Source organism: Pterocles gutturalis, unplaced genomic scaffold (genome assembly GCF_000699245.1).
Source record: "Pterocles gutturalis isolate BGI_N339 unplaced genomic scaffold, ASM69924v1 scaffold3241, whole genome shotgun sequence".
Classification (NCBI taxonomy): Eukaryota; Metazoa; Chordata; class Aves; order Pterocliformes; family Pteroclidae; genus Pterocles; species Pterocles gutturalis.
This window is the reverse complement of record NW_010100007.1, coordinates 8,523-33,371: the sequence shown is the minus strand read 5'-3', so window position 1 is coordinate 33,371 and position 24,849 is coordinate 8,523. Positions and strand designations below refer to the sequence as shown.

General features: G+C 35.8%; 1 protein-coding gene across 1 annotated transcript in view; it reads left to right on the top strand.

The window, feature by feature from the left end:
• Positions 1-24,849, top strand: part of USP10 (ubiquitin specific peptidase 10) — a 33,037-nt gene that overhangs the window by 7,320 nt on the left and 868 nt on the right. The window contains exons 4-13 of the mRNA XM_010077908.1: positions 3,755-4,783; positions 10,065-10,156; positions 11,738-11,847; positions 12,303-12,358; positions 13,736-13,839; positions 14,602-14,701; positions 15,997-16,177; positions 19,812-19,977; positions 22,199-22,343; positions 23,536-23,601. Of these exons, the coding sequence (XP_010076210.1) occupies positions 3,755-4,783; positions 10,065-10,156; positions 11,738-11,847; positions 12,303-12,358; positions 13,736-13,839; positions 14,602-14,701; positions 15,997-16,177; positions 19,812-19,977; positions 22,199-22,343; positions 23,536-23,601 (2,049 nt within the window). The remainder of the gene's footprint in view (positions 1-3,754; positions 4,784-10,064; positions 10,157-11,737; positions 11,848-12,302; positions 12,359-13,735; positions 13,840-14,601; positions 14,702-15,996; positions 16,178-19,811; positions 19,978-22,198; positions 22,344-23,535; positions 23,602-24,849) is intronic.

Here is a 24,849-nt window from a genome sequence, read left to right as displayed (position 1 = left end):
GTTACGTAAAGTTGACAGATAAGTAGGGGATGTTACATGACCATAACTCTATAGTTTAAACCAAACTTTTTCAATATTTTAAGTGGCAGGTAAATTAGTGTTTGTTTTTTCCCTGAACCAGGGTAGAGCAAGGAAGCTGAGACTTATCCAGATGTGTATGAGAATGAGGCAAATGACATCCAGATCTCCTTCAAAATAATGCAAGTGTCTGACTGGACATTTTTCAAAAGTACTTAAGAGGACCAAAATGCACATAAAAACGTTTAAGAACACCAGATCGTTATGGTTAGCGACTTTGGCCTTGCATTTAAAGGTAAATAAGATAGCTAGTCATAAAGAAGGACAACAGGTCCTATTTGAAAGCAGATGTGCAATATTTCTGAAAATTCAGGAGCTTTATTTAGTACAAGACCAGTTATAGGACCCTGAGTAGTTTTAAGTAGGAGTTGGAAATGTTCGTTAAAAGGACCATATGATATGAATTGTCTGTTGTTGATGATGGGTGTCCAGTCATCTATTGCTTTGCCTAACTATGGATTTAAGTTCTGTTTTTTAAGACTGAGATTTTAATTGTCACAAGCCATAGAGAAAGTTGGTTTGTACAAATGTTTTTCAGATCCTGAGAGAACCCCTCCCAGCCCTGAGAGTAGGTAATGACAGCAAATTAGGTTTTGCCTGAAAAATGTCTTTAACAAGCTTGCACTGTACTGTGCATGCGTGTTATCACTGTGATGGCTGCATAAGAAACTGTGGAAACTAAAATGGAATGCTGTGCTTATGCAGAATATTTATAATTATAATGAGATGACACACATTGACCATATTGTCACCCCCCTGTAGTCTAATTTTTTTCCTGTACTTATCTTCAGTATTTAACTTTATTACAGAATTAGATCTGTTAATGCTTACTAGGAATAATCAAGTCACGGCTGAAGCTCTAATACACAGAACTCTGTTCAGACTAATTAGTACTGCGTATTCACAGCTTTTGGTACTGTACCTAGACTTTGTCCTTGGAGCATCTGTTGGTACTTGTTTCAATATGTGCGTCATGTTGTTCATGACAGATATATCTGTTCCAGTCCATTCAGAAATAGCACTGTGAACTAGACTGAAACATAGATGCCCAGAAGCAAAGTGGAAAGTCAAAACAAATAGAAAAAATGACCTCTAATTTTTTCAAAGGAGCTTGACACAATCTTAGGGCAAATGAGCTTCTGCCAGTCATCCCATAGACTAACTATACAGTAGCTGCTGGTATTTATTATTCTACTCCTGCTGTAAGGTGTAAAGTTTAATTCCTCAGATGTAACTTCCTAATTTGTATGTTAAATGCTAGAATATCAGTTATGCTCTTGGAAAGATTTTAGCCTACAATGTTGATGTTGTACCTTCAGCTAAATTACAATTGTGCCATAATTGTAAGGGATGTGTTTTGTTTTCTGCTCCCCACCTGCCCTGAGTTGGCTGTTGTGATTGTCTAGGGTACAGTAAACTGATAAGTTCACCAAAACAGAAGAAAAAATACTCACTTGAATTATTTTTTTTGCTAGGTTAGCTTTCGGTAACATAAGTGCTGGAAGTTTGCTGGAGGGCAGAGGAGCAAGACGGGAGGGCAGAAGTGAGAACTTTCACCTTGGTTATGGTGGACTTAACTTGCCCACAAAGGGAAACCACATTCTTTGTTTTGAAGCAATTTTTTTTTTTTTTTAACTGGGATTTTGGAAAAGAAACAGAAGTCCCAGATTATTTTCAACTGGTGGGGATTTGAAATGTTCCCAGCAATTAATTTTTATCGTGGTTGGAGGAATATTGGGTGTTACCATCTGTTGTGTGTGCTTTTTACTCTTACAGTGGGTAATGAGCGAGTTCTTGGTTCATGCTTTAACTAACAAGTTGCTCCATAAGTAGGTGAACTAATAAGGAACAGTTTTGTTGTGGATTTGTGTCTCGTATCCCTTAAAACCCCATGCCCTGCATTTGCAAGAAAATGAAGCTGTGGCTGGTTTGAAACTGTTGGGTCAGGCAGTGTGTGGTGCTGACAACCGTTTAGTGTTGCTGCTAAACAGTTAGGTGATGCCTGAGATCTCCCAGCCCTTCCCTCTTAAGTGGATATCAGGCAGCAGCTTTCCACCTCCCTGCCTCTAGGCTGCTGATTTTTTTTTTTTTACAAGAAACTTGAACCCTCTTTCTCTGGTTGGTGATAGCTACTCAGGGATTGCAGAAGTAGTGGTGAATGGTGGATTGACAGGCAAGGTGTTATAAAATGCTTTCTCATGGGTGTAGGGGAGAGGGGTGAAGAAAATTAGAAATTCAAGCTCTTGTTAACATTATTCTCTCTTTTTTTTTAAAGTTTCTTTTAGTGTGACTGGCAGCAAGATTGAAATTGATATGTGAAATGTGTTTACTTCTCATTTATTTAGGCTAAAAATCAAAGCAGACAAGTAATTAACATCTGTGTTATATACCTTTGTTTATTAATTCATAATATATTGGTATTGCATGTGTAAGTCAGACATCAATGCACATTGAATGTTTGTTATTCTTCATTTGGTATTAAAAATAGATATACCCTCTAGATTCTTGTTTCTTTCTAAATTTTTTTTTAACGATAAAATTTTCATCAATGACTTTTCTAGAAAGTAACTGGAGAGTTTCAAACTGTTATGTTGACAGTTTTGTATCAAAACATTCTCCACTAGACTCTGTCCTTCCATGCTGATTATTTCCTTAGGTGTGCAAATAATTTGTTTTCCATAAGAACTGTTGCTTGGTCTTTGTTGTGTTTAAAAAAAAATAAAAGTCACTTGCACAAAATCTTCAAAGTGTAGTGGTGTATCCACTTACATTCCTTTGCAAATAGTACCTAGTGTTGGTTGGTTCTTTGGTAACAGTCTTAAAAACTTTAAATATGTTTTTAGCCCCCCATCTTTGAGGAAAGAGAAAATATTAAAATTCATGTATTTGAAACAGTAACATATATGATAGAATGACCTACAGAACTTTATGTACTAAAATGTGATTTTACCTTTAATGAAACTGAGTGCAATAATGTTAATTTTGTCTCTTTAGTTGATAGTTACTGAAATAGTTGTAGCTGAAGTATTCAGAGTTACTGGTTAGCACACACACGTTATAAAACTAGTTAAGTTCCATGGCATTGCAGTACTTTGACTGACAGTATTTTGTGACACTGCAGCCTGCCATGAGAATATTTCTTAGTGCTTCTTTAAAGAGCATGTCAAAGTTCCAAGGTCTTTACTAGGAAAACCCAACCGATCTCCCCAAAAACCAAACTGCACACGTGGAAATTGTTTTAAAGTTAAACAGATTAAGGCTTGCATTTTGTAACTGTCAGTGGAAAAGACTTTGGAAGAAGTGTGGAGTTAAATATTGTACTATATTTTAAACACAACGATCCAGTAATTAAGTTAATGCAGAATATTGCTAAAGTCATTGGGCTTTAGTAGTTTTTCTTAATAGGTGTATTTAATAGATGTTATTTACAGGAACTGTGCAGTGATTTGGAAAATCACATACACTGTTCAAGAAAACCTGAATCATACTCTTGTCTTTAAGAAAATGATGTTTTGAAATAGTCTTCAGGATTGAGATAGAGAATAAGAATTATTCTTGTTTGAGGTAATGTAGTTTGTTTTCTGAGTTACAGGAAAATATGGGGGTTTTTTTCTTGATTTTGTATCTTTTTGGTTAGATGTCGTTCACTAACTCAGGTTTGCTTTCTCTTGTCCAGGGGAAGAGTATCAGAGAATTGAATTTGGTGTTAATGAAGTTATTGAGACACAGTCATCTGTACTAAATAACACCGACTACAGTATTTCAAGTACTCTGAATCCTCAGGCTCCAGAATTCATTCTTAGTTGTGCACCTACTCAGAAAACCCCTGATGATACTCTCAGTGAAACAAACTACAACTCCATTGACTGCCAGTTCCCTGATCCAACCCTCGCTTTGGACAGCGGTTCTAACGCTGAAAACGATGGCATGTCTGGAGGCCTTGGACAAAGGGAGCGTAAAAAGAAGAAAAAAAGACCGCCCGGATACTACAGTTACTTGGAAGATGTCAATGACGGCATCGCTCCCGCAGAAGCTCTTGTAAATGGCCATGCGAATTCATCGGGACTAAACAGTATAAGCACGGAGGATACAGAACTGACAGGAGACATACCCTCCCTGGCCACACCAAGGACTTGCAACAGCCCAGACAATTCTGTGGACTTCATTAACGAAGCTGTCTCTGATGATTCTGTTTCTAGCGCACTAGACAATACCAGGACTGCAGGGCAGCCTGAGGTATGCCGTGTTACTAATTCTGAACAGTTTTGCATCCCCTCAGAGACTGGCAGAGATAGCCCTTTAAGGACAGCTGTTGTACAGTCTTATGCTGGTACTGATACTACTGAAAATCTTGGCGTTACTAATGGACAAACACTTGAATCCTCTGGTGAGGACACAGCTGCCAATGCGGTAGAATTGCACACTGTGGAAAGCACTGACTCAGACCAAGCTAATAAGCCTGAGGAAGCTTCACCTACTACTGAGGCAACAGTCCCGGTTGCAGGATCAGTCCCTGTTAATCAGCCTGCAAAATCGTGGGCTAGTCTTTTTCACAATTCCAAGCCCTCTGCTTCCACATCTGTGGTCTATGTTGAGACTAAGTATACCCCTCCTGCCACATCTCCTCTGGTCCCTGAAAAACAGGTTGAAGTCAAAGAGGGACCTGTTCCAGTTTCAGAGGATCCCGTAGCCATAAAGATTGCAGGTATAGTTAATACACACGAGTGGATGTTACACTGGAAGGGTATTAACTCTGCTTGTAAACAGGAGCGTGTAATATTGATAGAGAAGATTCCTCTGTTAATGTTCTTAATGACTGTTCAAACACTGCTCTGAAAGGTGTAATTCAGATAAGCTAGTTTTGTGTCCCCCTGAGTAAACATTCCAATGAGACATTACTGTGTCATTATCCCAGATGCAGTAAAACTATTGTTCCTTGTCAAACAATATGTTTAAGTGAGCTGTGATTTAAAATAGGCTGGTTGCATTCATCTGTGTGCTGCTGTAGTAGGGAGAACCTGTTAGAGAAGTTTGTTCTGAAAATGGTGTGTTACATTGCCCACTATTTATGATCTTGTAGTGCGTTCCATTATGAGGAGAATATTAATATATTTATGCCAAAGTAGCTGAAATTCCTGGATGCTTACAGTAGCTTAAGTGTGACATCTAAATAGGTCTTGCTTCTGAAAATCTAATTCAGGAAATAGTTTTTATATTTGTTGATTTGCTGTTTGAGAGGTTTGTCTTTCAGATTTTGAAGAATTATCCTTAACCATTATAAACAGTATTATTTTATTCAGAAACAATGCTAGCTATTGCCTGTTCAAGAATAACTGTAAGAAACTGTCCAGAGTACTTCAGGAAAGGCAGTGCGTGATATAAAGCTGTTGGCTGTTGCTCCTCTCATATTTGTGGTTCTACTGAGAAATGCTAGAATGTGTGTGAGATTGTTTTTACAGATTCAGTCAGAAAGCATGAAGAAAAATATCCACTTGGTTGTGTTTAGTGTCACTGACCCATGAGTGTTGGAACAAAATAATTATTTTAAATCTGTGAAATAGTCCGTATGTGAAAAGGCTTGTGCAAAGTTCCTGTTTGTGCTACAAGCTAATTTACAAGTACAGTGGTGTTTTGTGCGTGACAGCTTCAAGGTAAAGTTTTCTGCTCTAACCAGAAGCTGACCTGGAGATTTCTATTCTGAATACCCAGAAGTGTATGCCTGCCTCTCACCTCCTCCTTACTTAGTAATGGTTTAATGACTTAAAATTGTCTGTTGAGACGAAAGCTGTCAGAATAATTTATATTTCTGTGTATTTTTCACCTAGGTGTCACAAACTCAGTTGACTGTATTAAAAAAAAGTGTATAAGCAGGTGATTATGGCTCGTATGAACTGATACGTGTGGAGTATGTTCTACTCTTAAAATCTTAAGCTATCATTGGTAATGCATTTTAACTTAAAACTATTTTGTGACAACTGTAAAGCTAGAACTGTTTGCCACAGATTAATTTTTTTTAATCTTGTCCAAGTTGCTTCAGCTTTAAGTTAACTTTCTAGACTTTTACTGTTTCTGTACTATTTTTTGCCACCAGGTGGGAGCAGAGCTTTTTATTTTGTCTTTAGTGCATTAAAATAGCAGTGTAATTTTTTTACAGTTTTTTTCTTCACCTTCACTATTAGCTGTTTTTGCAGAGGAATTAATCTTCTCATTGTAGCTGATTTAGCTAGGATATGTATTGCTGCAGCTCCTGCCATTCAGATGGTGCTGATTTTGGCACAAAACATTTACTTGAAGATCTGAATGCCGTGTAATAAGTGCTTTGCTCTGTGGCAGAAGGCGGCTGTCTTCATTATCTGTTCTTTTTTTAATGTTCTCTGTCCTGTTTGGGAAGTAGGTACATTGGTGCTTTATTCATACACCCACACTCAAAAATACATTACATGAGTTTCAGTTGATGATTTCCAGAGAGATCCTTTACTCTGTTTGGTACATATTTCATTTCAAATCTTCTGTCTCGGTTACCATCATTATATAAGGGTATATAGCAATCCTGTGTGTTTTCCGTAGGTAGCTGCTGATTGTGTTCCTTGTTTTCTGTGTGACTGAGTTGAGATCCTGTTGTTGAATTTGCTGGGGATTCACCAGTTTCAACTCATGCCACTGGGAAAGTTTTTTGACCGCAAGTGCCATAGCATGCTGAACAAAGGTAAAATGTAGTCCTAAAGCATCTTGAGTTCAGCAAGCAAAGTTATACACCTTAGCCTAATTTATATGCTAAGGCAAACATTTTAATAATTCGTTTCTAAGGGCTAGTAAGGATGTAAATGGTCCATATTTGTGAAAATCAGGACTGTCTTTCAGGCTTCACTTGCCATGTTTCAGTTACTGCCCTCTGATGCATAACCTGATAATAGTTAATAATGCCTTATATAATGTTCTAGGCAAACTAAGGAAATACGTGACTGGAGAACTAGCTATTCTCTGAGTGCTCTTAACTGTTCTTGATAACTTTAGGAAAAAATTCAGTGAGAGAATCTAAAAAGATTTTTCTGAATCATGTTTTCTTGCGGTGTTTGTGGATGATGAAATTAACAGTGCACATAAAATTTATTTACAGCAGGCAGAATTTCAGATGAATTGAAGAACACAAACATTTAAGATCTGACTAAATCTGGAATGATTTTAAATTAGAAGGAGGGCAATTCAATAAATGCAAGAACAGAAATCAAACGCAAGCACGCAGTATGAAGAACAAGTGATTGGTAATAGTATTTGAGGATAAAAGGATCTGGAAGTTCTAGAGAGTTGATAAATGTCCTTAGCAAAGCTGAAGAAGACTAAGTTTTATTTCCAGTGTGTGTTAAAACCAATTTATATGGAAAAGATTAAAGATAGCTATAACTCTGTTGTTGCTGTTGAGGACTCTATGAAAATGCTGGTCTTTGGGCATTACTTCTCAAGGAAGATTTAATAGTGCAGCAGAGAAAACAGAAGTAAGATTTGAACACCATACTCCTTCAGCAAACATGGAAAATTTGGATTTACTTTGTCTCAGACAAGATTGGTGGAGTGATCACGGATGTAACTTCAAATAAATAAACTCATAAAGATGATGGCTGTTCACTGCTCTCCCAAGACTGTAATGAAGAAGACAAGAATCATTTTGTTTAATTTGTAACAAAGGTTTTTTGGTGTTTCATACTAGCAAAATTTTTCTTAGTGGTGAATCTAGGTAAGCACTAGAGCAAGTAGATGTGGCATGGAGATATGCAAAGTTTGGGGTTTTATGAACAACTTCAGAGATTTAGCCTGTTGTAGTATCAACCTGCATTCTTGCAGAAACTGATTTTGTGTAGGGTTATGTGGCAGTGTTGTCCTGGAACTTTCTGTCACTGTCCAGATTTGAAGAAAGGTCTGAGTGACATAGATGACATCTGCCAAATAATGGTCTCAAGCTAGGTGTTAAGTTGCTGACTTTTAACACATGTCTCTTCAGCACGGAGACCGTATCCACATGGTTTCTCTTTCGTTAAACTTTGGGACTTGCATTGATTTGAGAATTACCTTTTTAAAAAAAAAAAAAAAAAAGACAAATGTTTGTAATAACACCACCTAGTGAATGAACTTCAACATAATATTTCCTGTTTAATGGTAAAAATTTCTAAACATGATACTATTGTTCTAGGTAAATTTTCAAATCAAGGTTATGTTTCACAATTCAGGATCCACCAAAGGGAATGAGATTTCTTTCTGGTTAGTGACACCTGCTTTGTAACAGGTTTTGAAATTTTAAGAAGGTGTTCTCGTGGTTGTAAGTGTATTTTTCTTCTGCTACGCTTGTAAAAGTTCCTTTAGTTACTGTGTAAATATTAGATGTGATGAAAATGTGGTATTGAATGTAATCGCTGTACACAAAAATAGCTCTTTATGTTAAAAGAAAGAAAGCTCACTGTAACTCCTGTAGATGTTGTTTACAAAGGAATTTTATGACCACAAGAGGATGCTAAAGGTCCTAATAATTTTATTGAGTGTGATACAGAAATGGGATAGAATACAGTTAATGTGATTGTTGATAGACATGAAAGATGAGCACTTTTTTCATTATTTTTATCCTAATTTTCAACAGTGCTTAGTTATATTAACAGAAAAATTGTATGTGCACAACATGTCTCAAGCTTTGCTGCTTTAACAATATATTCTGAAACACTTGAGCATTAATAATTTAGTAACAAACATATTTCAACACTCACAGAAGAATTTTCATCTGCATCTGTGTTGGGTGCTAACATCTTCCCTTTTACGTTTTTTTGCTCTCTGCCCTTTCAGGTGTCAGGTTCTTTATGGAATAGAGGACTGATGAAAATATTTTCTGCTTTTTGGCTTTTTTTTTTTTTTTTTTTTTTTTGTTAGAATGGATCCGGAAATATGATCTTGCGGGTAAAGAGATGGTTTGGAAGTAGAAGGACAGGGATTTTTTTTTTGCAATTTTGCCACCTCCTCTGCTTAGTTATGGCTGTGTGCCTCTGCTTTTCCACCCATATCATGTTGTCTTGTCTGCTTAGATAGTCCTAGTAAACAGCTCAAACTCTTTATGCAATGCAGCATATGAGGGCTTTAGAGGCACTCACATTTATTATAAAAATAAATAACTGCCTTAGCAGACAATTACTATGTTTATTTGAACTTTTTATTTTGTCTTGTATACCTCTTCTCCTTATTTTGCAAATTTAAAATATACCAGATCCAATATTTTCCTTAAACAGTTTTTATTTAGGTACCTAAATAACAGGCCAGACTTACTGAAGAAACTCCCACTGTTGCTCTGTTTCATAACTGAGACAGACTTATTTATGTGCAGTGGTTTCTGATTTTTAAATTTGGACCATTGCTGAAGTTTTTGAAAGCAGGAAAACAGTAGGGCATTATATTATGTAAGCCTGTTATCTTGTAGCTTTTGTAAGTCTCAACAGTAAATAAAACACACTGTTCAGAAGACAACATTAACATCTGTCTGTCCTGTTTGCACTAAGATATTTTTGTTGTAAGATAGTGTGGAAACTGAGACTCCTATATCAGCTTAATCTCTCTTCAAACCAGAAGAATTTGGGAATTACTTAATAAAAAGCAAGGGATTACAGCTAATGGGAATTTATATCTATAGATGTATCTATATCTGTATCTATATATCTATATAAAGAAAAGTATCTGATTTTAGTAAAACAAAAACAGATAGGTTGTCTCAGTTCTGAAATGACAAGTTTTTGTACCAGCATCCTCCTGACCCAAATTCCAGAATGTCTTCAGATGAAGAAACCCCTGATTTGAAATATGAGCAGTGTTTAAATGGAGGGTAAATTATTTGGGAATTATTTCTGGGAATCTTGTTAATTGGTTTGGATTATTTTGCAATGTGTTAACAGATACTTGGTTTGGTGGCTAGCATGTGCATTTTATTGATGCTCAATTTACTGTTTCTCATTCTGCAGAAATACTGGAAAATGTAAGACTAATACATAAACCAGTGTCTTTGCAACCGCGAGGGCTGATCAACAAAGGAAACTGGTGCTACATCAATGCTGTATCCTTACCTTGGAAAAAATTAATACACTTAAGTTAAAATTTGTATATTATATCTGTCAAAGTTTTTTCTGGATTATTCTGGTAAGTATTTTATAGAAGTGTTTGTCTTCCCATATCCTACCGCTGTGGTTAAAATGTTTCAGGGTAGCATCTAGAAATCCAGGGGTATTTTGGATCATTGAACCTACTTTCCAGGGTTCCCTGCAGTTGGTTGCACAATCCTGTTTGCAATTTGTCTCTGCTACCTCTGTCAAAATATTTCAGAACTGTAACTTTCCAAGGACTGAAAACCTCCTTGTAATTTCTAGTTTACTAGAAAGGGTCATGTTTACTCATGACCCTTTGTGCTTCAACTTAAGTGGTTATTTCTCTTTTGTACTCAAAGTAACTATTCTTGCTCTTATGCTTTGTTTTTGGCAGTTTGGTAAGTGGATTATTTAGTTTTCTGTTGAGCAGGCTGTCACTGTTATATCATCTGTGCGAATGCAGTGTTTAATTCTTCTACAATGAAGTGGAAGATTAGCTCGCTCTTAAGGCATTACAATTGTATTCTGCAAAAAAGACTTTTACCTTGGGTAACAGAAATGTTCCTTCTTCAGTGCTGTGATATGTTAGTTATTAATTGTAGCTTTTTTGTTATTAAGTTATCTATATTTCCTATGTTAGCCATGGCTAACTGGAAGCAGCAATTAGGGTGCTTTTACTTTAGGTGCTAGTGAAAAAAACTAATTTCAAGACTGGTCATGGCGCAACCTTGTAACCTATTTCCCCACCAGTGATTCTGCTTTAAACGTCAGCTTTTGTCTTACATGACCAGTTCTTCACTCATCTGACTGTATGTATTAGCTCCCATTTTCTCATTCTAAAATGTTACACAGGAATTTGTTACTCAGTTTTTGTACACTACAGGGATCAAGTCAATAAATCTCTCTAGCTGTTGAGGTCGCTGCCTTTTTTGTCCCTTTCCCTGTCCCTCCAGTCTTTTAATACATTTCCTCTATCCATTGTTCTCACCAGGTAGCACGGATTTTGGTGTTTTTAAAGTATTTTCTCCCAACGTGCACTGTAATTTTACTGGTTGCTCCAAACTCTTTTTCTCTGCAGAATGTTTCCCATCACAGCGGGTTTTTTTGGTTTGTTTTGGTTATGGGTGTGAATCATCACCTTTGACTTGAAGTCTGTCAGCTGGCTTCTTCCATTCTTTTCAGAAAATGTGTTAGAGGTTACCACTTACCAATTTTCAAATTGTTAATTTTGTAATGTCTTTCTTATGAAAGCTCTTTTCCTCTCCTGCTCCTAGACTAAATGTTTCCTTCGCCTTTAATTAAAGTTTTTGACGTTATTAAAGTGTCAGTGAAACCACTTTGTTACAAGATGCTGGGATTTTTTTAGAACAACGTCTGTACGTTATTGGTTAATGCTGTAATAAAAGCCCATCCATCAGTTCCAATTTAGTTATTGGATTGGTCTACATAATAAAAGAGTTAGCTTTGTTTTGCGTATAATTTTCGATATAATTGAATACTTGGTTAATATGCAGATTACATTTTCTGAATATTTCCTTAATGCCACTGCATAGACCCTGCAAGCCTTGGTTGCTTGCCCTCCAATGTATCATTTAATGAAGTCCATTCCAATGTATTCAAAATCGCAGCGGCCGTGTACCTCAACACCAATGATAGACAGTTTGTAAGTAGCTTGCTAAAAAAAAAATAAATCTGTGATCTAAGGTCATTCAGAGGTATCTGACAAATGACTGTTTACTGCAGTTGTTTAAAGTTGATATCTATCCAGAAGTCTTTTTGTGTGGTTTTTTTGGTGATACCTGGCTTTTATACTGAACTTGGTATTTTACAATTGCTTGACTAGTCAGGGAAGATACTTCTTGTTGCCTGAGGAATATGAGTTTTAAATAGTGTTTAATATGCAAAAGTGAACTGTGAGAGCTGCAAGGTCTAACCTGACACCTTGGTTTCATTAGCAATGATCAGGTTAATTTTTAGGTCTGAACTTAACTTAGACTTCGTTATGATATTCTTCGATTGTTTTGCCAGTGAGTAATGACAATGATGTAATTTTATGATTTGTCCTTCTAAGTCTTAACTTGCTGCTCATGTCTAGTTGTTCCTTCCATTCTGTTTCAGTGTTCGTTTAATGAATGAGTTCACTAATATGCCTGTACCTCCTAAAGCAAAACAAGGTGAGTGGGAATAGGGGAAAAAATGTCTCAAAATCACAATAAAAAGCTCTGGGGTAAGGATCGGCATTAAATAGTGGTGCTTGATCCCCTTCACGGCTCTTTGGACTTTTTGGGTTTCTTGATAACTTGAAAAGTTGTCTGTTCCTTTTCTGTCTGTGTTAGGCTTTTTCTTCCTGGTGATTCATGTCAGGAAGTCATAGGTGTTACACCTTAGATTTTTTTCTTCTATTTGATAGACCAAAGGTACAAGTGCAATAAGAAGAATTTTGTTGAAAGGTAGCTTAATTGTTAAGATGTCTTCTAAGAACATGTCCTTTCTAACAGAATAATTTTATATTCATTGTATTTTACTCTACTTCCTTCCTTACATTTTTTCCAGCTGTTTGGTTTATCAAGTTGCTCAATTCGATCATTCTTCCTTAAACACTTGCATCCATTTGGAACAAAATGGGGCCATAGGAGGTCTCTTTAGCAGTTAGAGGTTGCCTGCAGGCATGTTATCGTGGTTTTTAATTGCTCCCAATCCTGTGCACTATTTCAATGTGAAAACTTTCAAAGCGTATAATTCTTGCTAGTACATGTTCAGGATCAATGATGATTGTGTAATGAAGAATAGAACTTTTTTTTTGATGCAAATAAATTATGTCGTTTCTTTTTTTTTTTTAAATCTCTGAACCAGATCTGTTGTATTACAAACTTATAGAAAGAAAAACCGGTTTCAGGAATGTGTTTATGTAACATTATAAGAAAATATGATGAAGAGCTGGTTGTTCCAGTGATTTCCAAACAGTTCAGACATTTCTGTGGTTTGCTGCTTAAGTTTTGTTTCTGTGAAACAAATCTTACTGTCTTATGCAACTTATTATACTTCTGGGTCATTTTATTGTATTGTGTAGTTTTCAAATACAGCTTTTGAGGCCTTGTATTGCTATTAGGTTGAAAATTCTGTCAAACTGTTTCTTGTTTGGTTTTTGATTTTTTTTTTTTTTTTTTTTTCTCCAGTGAGGAAAAGGGGTCTGTTGGAATTGCAAATATATAAAAGGTTTAAGGAAGTGTTCTTTACAAAAGAAGTATAAAAATTTAAATAGAACCAGAATTGTTCTTTTGTGATGGCTATGGATATTCTTGTTAATCTTCAGTGTTGACTATAAAAAGAGAGTACTAACTTTTCCAGACCATATGTAAGTCTATGAAGGGTGATGCAAGATGTTTTTTAAAAAACATTTACAGATAAAAGAGTTATATCTAAAAACTATTAATAAAAATAATTTTTTATTACAAAATCTAGTAATGTGTGTGAAGAGAATGTTAAGGTAGGTATAGTGTAGAAAATCTTATATATACTGTTCTTTATATGTACTTCTCTTTGCCTTGCAGCTTTAGGTGATAAAATAGTGAGAGACATCCGGCCAGGAGCTGCCTTTGAACCTACATACATTTATAGACTTTTGACGGTTATAAAGTCAAGCCTGTCAGAAAAGGTGTGACTTACAAATCTTTGACTTTTGTAGTGGCATTGCAAAACAGTCGCTGTCGTTAAAACAGTGTAAAGCCGTACATCAGGTTCTGTGGCTAAATGCCACTAAAATCAACTACTTGGTAGTTCGTTACAATGAAGCTAGACTGTCTTGTGACTTAAGTTATAGGAGGATGTTAATTGTAATTTTGGCAGTTTGTTATGTCACAATAATGAGAAATTACAATTGGAATGGAGCATCTTTTTATAAAGATTATTATACCTATTGATTTATATTTAAGAAACGAGCAGTTGCTTGTTTCTGCTTGAGATTTATCTTGGAATGCTTGAAGGTCCACAGAGACTTCAAAATAACCTTTCAGGTTTAGTTTGAATTTAAAGGAAAGATAATGGTTCAAACCATCTTTCAATTTGACCTTGGTTTGACAGCAACTTTTAACATGAATTTTAAAAGAAATAGAAAAAAAACCTGCCAACTCTCATGTTAAATTTGAGAAAAATGCAGAAATGCTTGAATCTGAGTCAAGCTTATGTGTGTACTTGCTGTTTGTGGCAGGTTACCAATTAATGTGTTGGATCTTTTTGAACTGGTTAAAAATGAGGGGTTGTTACAGTAAAATTTAAACTTTGACTTTACCGCCTAGACTGAGCAGTTCGTAAATTAGCTAAATTAATACGAGAAAGCTAGATGTTCAGTGTCATGAACATTCTGTGAAAATGAAAACATGAAATATCGTATGATAATTGAAAAAAAATTTTTATTCAGGGCAGGCAAGAGGATGCTGAAGAATACTTGGGATTTATACTCAATGGGTTACATGAAGAAATGCTGACCCTAAAGAAACTTCTCTCTCCACATAATGAAAGTTAGTGTGGTTTGTTTTTGGTTTTGTTTCGGGTTTTTTGGGGGGGTTTTTTGTAGCAAACTTAATTTCTTTCAAACATTCTTTTTTTTGATGATTCTGTAATGCAGAATAATGTTTGGAGTAGATGTTGGGATAGGGATAGAATGCTGTTTTAGGGGACTCAAAGACGTTCATCTTTTGTTAAAATCTGTCCAGAGGATAAAATCGGTCTGTTCTGTCCAATTACAAGGGATCTGAAGTGTTACTGGGTGTTTGGGAAAGCATTATCATGCTGTGAATACCCTGAATGTCAAGAGGTCATATACCTGGTCCTCCTAAGCAACAAAGTTCTGTATTACAAATTTTTACAGAGCTCAGATGAGCATTATTTGAGGCTCACTCAATTGACTAGTCTTCTCTTCAGCATAGGTATGTTTGTCTTTCTTTCGTAATACCTACAATGTCCGTTGCTTACTGGGGTTTTGGCCCTCTGTTCTAGTTCAAAATATCAGTATTTTTTTTCACTGATTTCTAAACCACTGTTGATTGAGATTTTTTTTTTTAAGTGGAAACTTATAGACTAATGGCTAATTTATATCTAATATAAACCAGAATATATTAAATTATTTTAAAGTTCTTATTGACAAAGTTAGAGAAAATTTTTTATTGGAAGAAGCTTTAGAATTTGTGTGCAGACTAAAATGCCATTTTATTTTACAGTAGCCTTTATGTTTGGGCCCCCTATGAAAAGTGAAACAAAACACTGTTAGTCTTAGCCAAACATTAGCCAAGTATAGAATTAAGATCACTAGCTATCCAATTTCTCTTTAGTAGGGTAAATTTTTTATGATATAAAATGTTCATTCCATATTTTGTTCCTGAGCTATGTGCAGTTTATAGCTTCCTGACTTTGGCACTTGCAAAGAAAATATTTGCTAAGCCTTGGGTTCCCTGTAAAATACCTGTGCAGAAAAGGAGTTGTATTTAATAATGGCATAATTATGTTTCCAGAATAACACTTCACTTTCCAATTTTTGACCCCGTAAATTTACTACTAAAAATATATCAAGCTTTGCTAGAAAACTACATCTGTTTACGTACAGTCATCAGTGACCTACATCCTCTTCATCTGTGGATGTGTCCAGCTATATTCAGTGCACCTGGAATATACTTGTTCTCATTTACTTTCTCAAATCTATTATCTATTAAAATATTTTATCCTCTGGAAATTATTTGTATTATTTTTTTCTTTCAAATTCTTTATCTGTATACATGTTTTATTTGTTAAAAAAATGCCTTTTTTTTTCTTCTTTAAGAGCTCTCAGTGTCCAATGGCCCTGAGGCTCAGACTGTTCATGAAGAAGAGGAGCAAGATGAACAAGGGGAAGGCAGTGAGGATGAATGGGAGCAAGTGGGACCTCGCAACAAATCATCAGTCACTCGACAGGCTGACTTTGTTCAGACTCCAATCACTGATATTTTTGGTGGTCATATAAGGTATAGTACTTTTTCGTAAAGGTTGTGGAGACCTTAGGCTGCTTTGCCTTTGCAGATAACTTTTTCCTCTGCTTTGCTTTTTGCATTTTTCACCATTACTGGGTAGTTGGATAGAAGAGACTGTTCCACAGTTTGTTCAGGCCAGGAGAGGTGAACGTTCTACCCTGAAGCATTTGCTATGCAAGAGAGAGTTCAGAAGATGGACCAGAATGATCAAAGGATTGATCAATGATCAGATGATTCTCTGACTTTTTGTAGAGGCTGAATCTTTTTAAGTGTCTTAAAAGAACAAACTGTTCAGACAACAAAAGCCCGTAGTCACATATAGAGAAGGAGTTTGAAATATGCAAGCTTTGTATATTGATATTGAGGTCTTAAGAATTCCAGAGAACTTTAGAGCTACCTAATTTTTGTGACCTCTGAGGAGTCTTGACTCATTTTGTAAATAAGAATACTAAAGGATAGTGAGATTTGCCAAGAGTTATATCTGGTCAGTAAAAGAATGAGATAAAATAAAACATTGTAAACTTTTGGTGGTTTAGACACTTATACTTCCCAAAGGCAGGAAAGTTATGTGTAATAGTTAATAAATGAATTGTTGAAGGCAAAAGAAGTTTGTAAAAATGCAAATTACTACAAGATGTTACAGGAATTAGAGGAATGTGGGGCATTACTTATTCAGGTCTGATACCAGATGAAGGTAGAAGGTGGATAACTGGAAGAATATTTTTTGGAAAGGAAGCCTCATGACTTGTTTGGAGAAATGTATAATTTAAAATGAAAGCAAGGTAAACACTTGCTAAAAACATATTCCAAAACAAGAATGCTAGACTTGAGGAATTATTTTTAAATTGGAGACAGACATTTAATTGCTGGTGTTTGCCTCCCTGTGTTGCCAGGTATTCAGTCTAGAGGTGTGAATAATGTGGGTTAGTGCCTTCTGCCTGTGAAATGCACTGAAATTATTCTTTCAGGATTTGAGTCAGACATCTGGCAAATAAAATGATATTTTTCCATACAAATTGGCAGACAGATGTTTGTACGTATTGATGAAATTCCACGTTGATGGTATATTCACATACCCAATGTATTGTTAATACCCTTAGAATATTTGTCATGGTCAGAAGTATTTAGATCTCTACATGATTCCATTAGTTTTTAAATTAAGAATAGTAAGAGTACGCTGCCTTTTTGTAGAAGTCTAGAGAAAATGACATAAAGCAAAGGTAATACTGAAAAAAGGCAAAAACTTGCTCTGAGCAACAGAACCACAGGCTCCAGTCCGACATCTGTTTTCTGCTGTCGCCACACCCGTTTTATTTAGCCTCCAAACTAGGTCACACAATTTACCGCAGAAACAGTATCCCGTGTTGTGATGTTGGAAAGCTTCATCCTCTGAGGCTGAGGGTGGAGATAGGAAGGATTGAATACAGAATTGCCAGTAGAAGTCCCCTACATGAAAGCATCAAAAATTGGAAAAAATCAAATGGAAAAAGCAGCTAGGAAAACATGGTTTGAATTGGCATCTTTTGGCTTGGGAAACTTCAGGCTGTCCTCGAGGCTTTGTCTGTTAAATGCCTATTTAGACATAATTGCTTAAAAAAAAAAAAGTGTTCCTTGGGCAATGTGAGCCTTAAATGTGTAAGTACAAGGATACACAGTTCTGTCAGGATCTGGTTCGTTCATGTACAGAAGTCCTTTTTGACTTTCAGCTTGTGTGAATTTCAAATATTTGTTATGCAAGCTAGCTCACAAGCCAGTTAGAAGTCTGCTAAAAATTTCCGTAAGTAGTACCAACTTTTCTCTTCAAATGCAGTGTTGTAAAAAAAAATAAATCTGTTACATTACCACGTTGCTAAAACTACAATGGGCAGTGTCTCTTTTCCTGAAAAATTCTTACTGTAGAGTTCGTACAGTACCCCAGAGTAATTATGCTTTAAAAATGATGCATTTTTCCCTTGACCAGCTGAAATTTGTAATTATTCTAGGAAGTGATGTTGTTACAGAAAATCATGGTCCAGCAGAGGTTTTGCTATTAAATCAATATTTGCTTATCTTTTTGAAGAAAATGTTTTGAATAAATTTTTCGATTTAATTTCTAATAATTAAAGAAAAAGGTTTTTCCTTAACATTATGTTTTCAGAATATTATGGGTATTATTAATTAAATCTTTAATACATGGACTTGAAGACAGTTGGAGTTGCTAGCATTTTTTTGTTGACTATTGCAGTAAATAATGGTTCACTTAAAAAGAGTTTGGGAAGTGTATCCAAAAGCAGCAAGACGTTCACAGTGAAGGGTTTGTTTGTTAAAACACTGTGCTTGCCATGTGTTGAAGGTTTTGTCCTTAAATATAGCCAAGGAGGAAGTGTAAAACTGAAATAAAGATGCTGCTGTTTTTCATACGCTCTCTTTCCTCTCAAGGATATATGTTTGCCAGTATAAAGATGCCTTGGCTTTCTGTTGGTGCTTCAGGGATTTGCCTTGAGTCAAAGGGGCTCTTTTGATAAGAGTTGGCAGTACCGGCATTAAACCTGTGTGTTAACATTTTGTACATGACCTGGAGAAATTTCAGCATGGCCACATGGATTAGAACTCTGTTTGTTATCTTACTGCTTCCAAGCTTTGTGAGGCGCTGTACAAGCGTAACAGTACAATAAATGAGTGAATAATTTGGCTATATAAAACCACTTTTTTGTAGCAGCTGGGGCTTTTTAGTATAAGTACTGCTTTCAAAATAAAAATTCTTGGGCCACATTTGATGTTTCTAAGTTTTCAGTGAAGTTTCAGGAAAATGAAAATCAGGAAGAGTCCACTTAGTGCAGTGACGTCGTGGCTGAAGAGTGTACTGTCTCATTGCACAAAACAATGATCACCAAGCCAGTCTACTTAAAGGCTGCAGCTGAATACACTTCAAACAAAAATAAAAACAAAATAAAACCAACCCAGGAAACGTTCTCATGCCCGAAGTCATTACTCCTGCCAGTTTTCCAAAAGACTACAATTTATGTACAAAGGAGTACATGGACAAAGTCTGGACACATAAAATGATGGAGGAAAAGGAAATGCCAGTCCTCAATGGAGCATAGTTTATATTTCCTATGGCAAGATTTAAGCAAACAATTTAAAATCACAATGAAATTGGTCTTAGTGAAGTGACTAAAAAATTTGTGTGTTTTTGTTGAAGAATCTGGAATTCGTTGTAATTTTCACAGTAAAGTGTACAGTTAGATAATCACTGGTATTTTGTACTCCTGAAGATCTGTTAGAAAACAGAATTTAACTCTAATGTGAAAAGAGTCTGGAGGTAAATATTTTTAAATGTATTATCAAAAATGTCAGTATTTTTCTTTAAGCTTTTGATGCTTTTCCAATAACTGTTTTAATCCTTGCATAAGTAGAACAATTCAAGTATAATCCCATTCTGTATGCTCTGAGTGGATGTGAAGATCATTAAAATTGCAGTAAACTGGATTCAGGTTGTTGAAACTTTGGCTTGATCTTTGTATTTGTGTGTTTTGTTTTGGATTAATGATAAATCGAATTACTGAAGTAGACTTCAGTCTGTTCTTACTTGAAGGTTCTATATTGATGAAAAATACTTTAGTACATTTTAACTTTTTTGTTTCCACAGATCTGTTGTTTACCAGCAGAGTTCTAAGGAGTCAGCTACACTGCAACCTTTCTTCACCCTGCAACTGGATATCCAGTCAGACAAGATTCGCACAGTTCAGGATGCGTTGGAAAGTTTGGTGGCGAGAGAGTCTGTCCAGGGTTATACCACAAAAACCAAGCAAGAGGTGTGTTCTGTTGACCCCTTTTTGCAGTCAAATACTAAACTTATTTGAAAGCGTTTTTGTACAGCTCTTGCTTACAAATAGTTACTTGAACGCTTATTACTTGTGTTAACAAAAGAGGTACTAACCTTTTCAAAGTGTCCTGCGGTGGTAAAATGTATTAACCTTGAACATATACACTGAAAGGAAGAGGAATAACTCGTAAACAAAACCATGCCTGTAAGTAGGTATGTTTTCTGATTTGGTGTAGTAATTGGTTGGAGATTTTACTGAAGCGTATATTAAATTAACAGGGTGAGCTGTGGTAATAATACGTACTAGTATGAGTAAGATAGCTTTTAGCTGATCTTAACATACTGATTACTGGGGATTGCCAGATGTTCTTAATAAAGGAGCAACTCTTTGGATTATTGTTTGAAAACACACTCTAGCTTTAAGAAGAAGACTCTTGTAGCAGGATACTTGCATGTTTGTTTGTGTGGCTATCCTTGATGGGTTTTGATGTACACATTTCACTTAGAAATCAAACATGAAAGTATTCATTGGTGGCAGGCCTGGTAGAAGTCCATCTGGAACTTCACTAAAACATCTGGTGATCACTGGTTTTCTCTCTTGATTAATAGTCTGAAATCTTTCAAGGCAGTAAAACTTCCCTTCAGTGTCCCTGGCAGTTCATAGTTGACTGGTTTGCTCTACACAGGCCTAGAAAAACCCAGCTTGTCAGTAATACTATATTCAGTTTTAGGTCATCGGTTCAAGAAAGGTGTTCTTCACAGTTGGAGAATATCTGGAAAATAGCAGTCAAAATGAATAGCAGTATAAAAGTTGTGATGTAAATGGAGCTGTTCAGCATCAAGAAGAAAAAACATGGAAGTAGAGAGATGGAGCCAGATGTGAAGTCAAAGGCTGCTCTAAAAAGGGAAAGACTGATTTTTCTCAGTGATACTCAAAGTAAATAAGAATAGGACCTAGACTAGGTGTTACCTGTCATGCCCGTAGAGTTGTTGTCACTGCTTTAAGAGAAGGTTGGAGAAACACCAGTCGGGATTTACACAAATCATTTTAATTGATTCAGAGAGACTGGAATGGAGGACCCTTTGGCATCTCGAAGCCCTGTGATTGTCTGTCACTTTAAGTACCAGGGCATTTTATTCTGTATTCTCATGCGGCTGTGCAATTTTTTTTATCTTATTTTTCAAATAATGCAATACATAATAGTAATAACTACAACAGAAAAGTACTTCATAGGAAGAAAAGTATGCTTTTGGCATTACAGTTTGAGAACTTGTGATATAGAGTAATGAATTAAACATTTTCCCCACTGAGGTATTGCATTGCTTCTTACGGTGTGCATTAGTAAAGAACATCATCTCTGGTGTGCATGGATTGCTCAGATGGAAGTTTTGCGTACACTGGTCATAACTCCTTTGAGTAGGCCAGGAGGCTCTTGAGTTGTAGATGGTCTCTCTGCCATTCATTTCTGGACCTGTAAGTTTTCAAAATACTCAAATGAGAATGTGGTTAGATTAAAAAAGGATAGACCATTGTCTTTGCAAAGCTAAAGATTTGCCTGTCTCGTATACTCAGTAGGAGTCTTGGAGAACATTTATTTCTCCAGTTGTCTTCCATGTGAAAGGAACATTTGCAATGCAAGCTCATCATGATTTACCACATAGATTTTGTTTTGCTAGTCATTCATTTTTTGGTTTTTACTGCAGATGGTTTTAACTTCTTTACTGACAACCCAGCATTCAATTATGGGGTTTGGAAGAAATGGGTGTTCAAATTAGGTGCTCGAGGTTTGGTCTGGCTTATATTTTAGAGTCTGAATGGAAATACAGGCATTCACAATGTCTTTTAGATCTTTTTTCGAAAGAAATTCAAGTTGAAATAGCTGTTCTTGTATTAAAATTGTAGTGAAAACACTGAACACATTCACTGTAGAACTAGCGAAGGACTTTGCAGATAGTAATTTTCAGAATGTATTGCAAAGAAGTATTTCATTTCCATTATACAGAGGGGCAACTCAGGACTGCTGATAAAGCTAAAAATCATATATTCTTACTGTCTCTGTTTTAATCTGGATAATAATAATCATAATACCTGTGTGGTTTCTGCTACTGTATTTAAGATCAAATACTTATTCCTCTTTTAAAGCAGTAATTATGAGCAGTTAACAAAAAAATTACAGTTTTTCTTCATCTTTGTTCCATGTGTGTGTTAGGTGGAGATCAGTCGAAGAGTGACATTAGAAGAACTCCCCCCTGTTCTTGTTTTACACCTCAAGCGGTTTGTATATGAGAAAACTGGTGGGTGCCAGAAGCTTATCAAGAATATCGAGTATCCTGTTGATCTGGAAATCAGTAAAGGTAAAGATTTTTTTAACAGAATTTTCCCTCCTTCAGGGAAAAGATAATGTCGTGTTTCCTAAGGGTATCTGGTTGTGTTTGTTTTCTTCTTTGCTCTCAGTTTTGTGCACAAGATTTGTTCTTCTATGATGTTTTGTTTTTTTTTTTTTAATATAAAAAGGATGTATTTGGGTTTTTGGATTCACCTGACGTTGCCTGCGTAAGACTTTAGGCATCCATTTTGCAGAGAACATTATGGCAAAATATTTACAACCTTTGCCACATCCTAGGCACTGGCGTGGCCAAATAAGAGCTTCCTGCAGATTTAAGGAGTAATGTTATAGACTGCTGATGACAGATATTGGAAGTGATCCTGTTGAATGAGGGGTATGTCCCTACACAAGGCTGTTGCCAAGTAATAGTAGATATTTTATGTCAGACTTCATTCACAGAAGTGGCAAATTATGGTAATAAACAGGGGCTGATGAAAGGAAACTTGGCATTTTTTAGAAAATGCAGCCTGGAGGCAGACAAGTAAGCCATAGTTCAGAAGTTAAACAACAAAGTTCTTTCGTTTAACAAATATCTTAAGAGATACAGATTTTACAAAGTGTGAGAGCTTGCATATAATCCAACCTCTGAAGCTTGCCAAATGAAATGCATTTAGTTTTGATCTGACAAATCGGCTGTTAGCTAGCCAGTAGTTCAAATAGGAACAGATAAATAAAATTAATGACCTTGGATGAAATACGTACTTTTTCAGACAGTACCCTTTTGTTTTACTTAATATTGAATTTTAAAAATTCTTTAAAGAATGGATGTTTGTAGAATTAGTTCAATTTTCCTTGACTGGCAAAAATGGTTGTAGTATGACTTGGAATCTCAAATTGATTTTTATCATTGTCTGACAGTAGGAATGAAGGGAAAAAAATGAGTAGTCTGATCTTTTGCCCCCTTTTTTTTTTTCCCCTTCAGTGTTTCTGGTGTTATTTTTAAACCTTCCATAAATGTTAGTGTTCAGCAAAGCTCAAAAATCATTCCCTTGGTTATCAGGTATCAGAACCATAACCTTCTTTCAAGGCTGCAAAGAAGTTTTAATTAAAATTCCTCCTTTATGGGTAGTGTTGGTTTCTTTTAGAAATAATTGATCCCTTTGAAATTGAATTCTAAGCTTGCTAACTATTGCCTTTGTGACTTTTTTTCCCTTCTCCAGAGCTACTATCTCCTGGTGTGAAAAGTAAAATTTTTAAAGGCCAAAGAACCTACCGGCTCTTTGCAGGTATTTTATCTATATGCCTCTAGTCCCTGTATTGCAAATACAAGTTCTGCATATAGAATTGAAGAAACACTGGAGTTTCCTGGATTATATAAAATATTTTCTTTTAAATTACACTGAAGTAGCTTGTGGGTGCAAAATTCTCGTATTTAGTGGGATTTTTTGCATATGTGCATAGACACGTATGTTGTTACATTTTTACTTGTGTATCTCACTGATCGAGCTTTGTGCAAAACCAGAGTTCTGTAACAGATCCACCCTGAAAAATAGCAGAAGCTGAAATACAGCTACAGAAAGTAATGTAACTATGCCTAAAATTCACCACATATTGTCAGAATAGTGTTTGAAATGTCTTTTGAAACGACCGAATGCTGGCTTTGCATCCCTTTGAACGCTCAACATGAGTATTGCTGGCAGGGTATGAATGGCATGTTGTAGGTGGAATCACTTGAAGGAGATGATGATTTTTGTGTGAGGACATGCTGATTTTAAGAGTGTCTGTGATTGTAATTGTATTGTAATTACAGTTGGTAGTTAAGGTTGGAAGCTCATGTAGTAATTCAGAAGCAGCATTTTAATATTGAACAAAGCAGTCTCAGGGCAGTAATGAATTCCCTGAAGTTTAAAACTCCTACACACTTTACAATTTGCACCTGCTTATTTGTGTTGGCGTCAGGAGAATATAATAAGTTGGAGAACTGGAGGTCTTAACTTCTGTGTCACCAAATCTGTGCCAGCACTGGTGGCCTTATGTGACCTGGTGGTTTGGATCCAGTTTTGTGACCGCTGAGGTTACACGAGGAAATAACATACCTGTCTCTTGTGGAAATTCTGGCAGTTTAATTTTTTTTTAATAGTGGTTTTCATGGGACAAGTTTAGACAGTGTATTTAAGGTGTCTTGAAGTAAATGTGTTACTGCTGTAATTTTTTCTGACTCCTTCTGTGAAAAAGTAAAATACTTCAGTCTTCTGTCAATCTAGGACTTCTTATCCATGGAAACTGAGCTTGTTAGATGAATTTTACTCAAGTTTTTAAAGAATTATGTTTCACATATCATCCAGGATTTGCCTAATTATATAACAATGAGTTTTGGAACATCCATAATTGAAGTCTAAGATACTGTAAAAAGAATTCCCCAAAATCTATAGATGTAGTATATTCTGCTTTTTTGCTTTGCTTAAATCAAGCTTATTTTCATTGAAGTATGAAGAAAATCTGAGTAAGCTTGAAGTGTGACTCCAGTCTGAAAG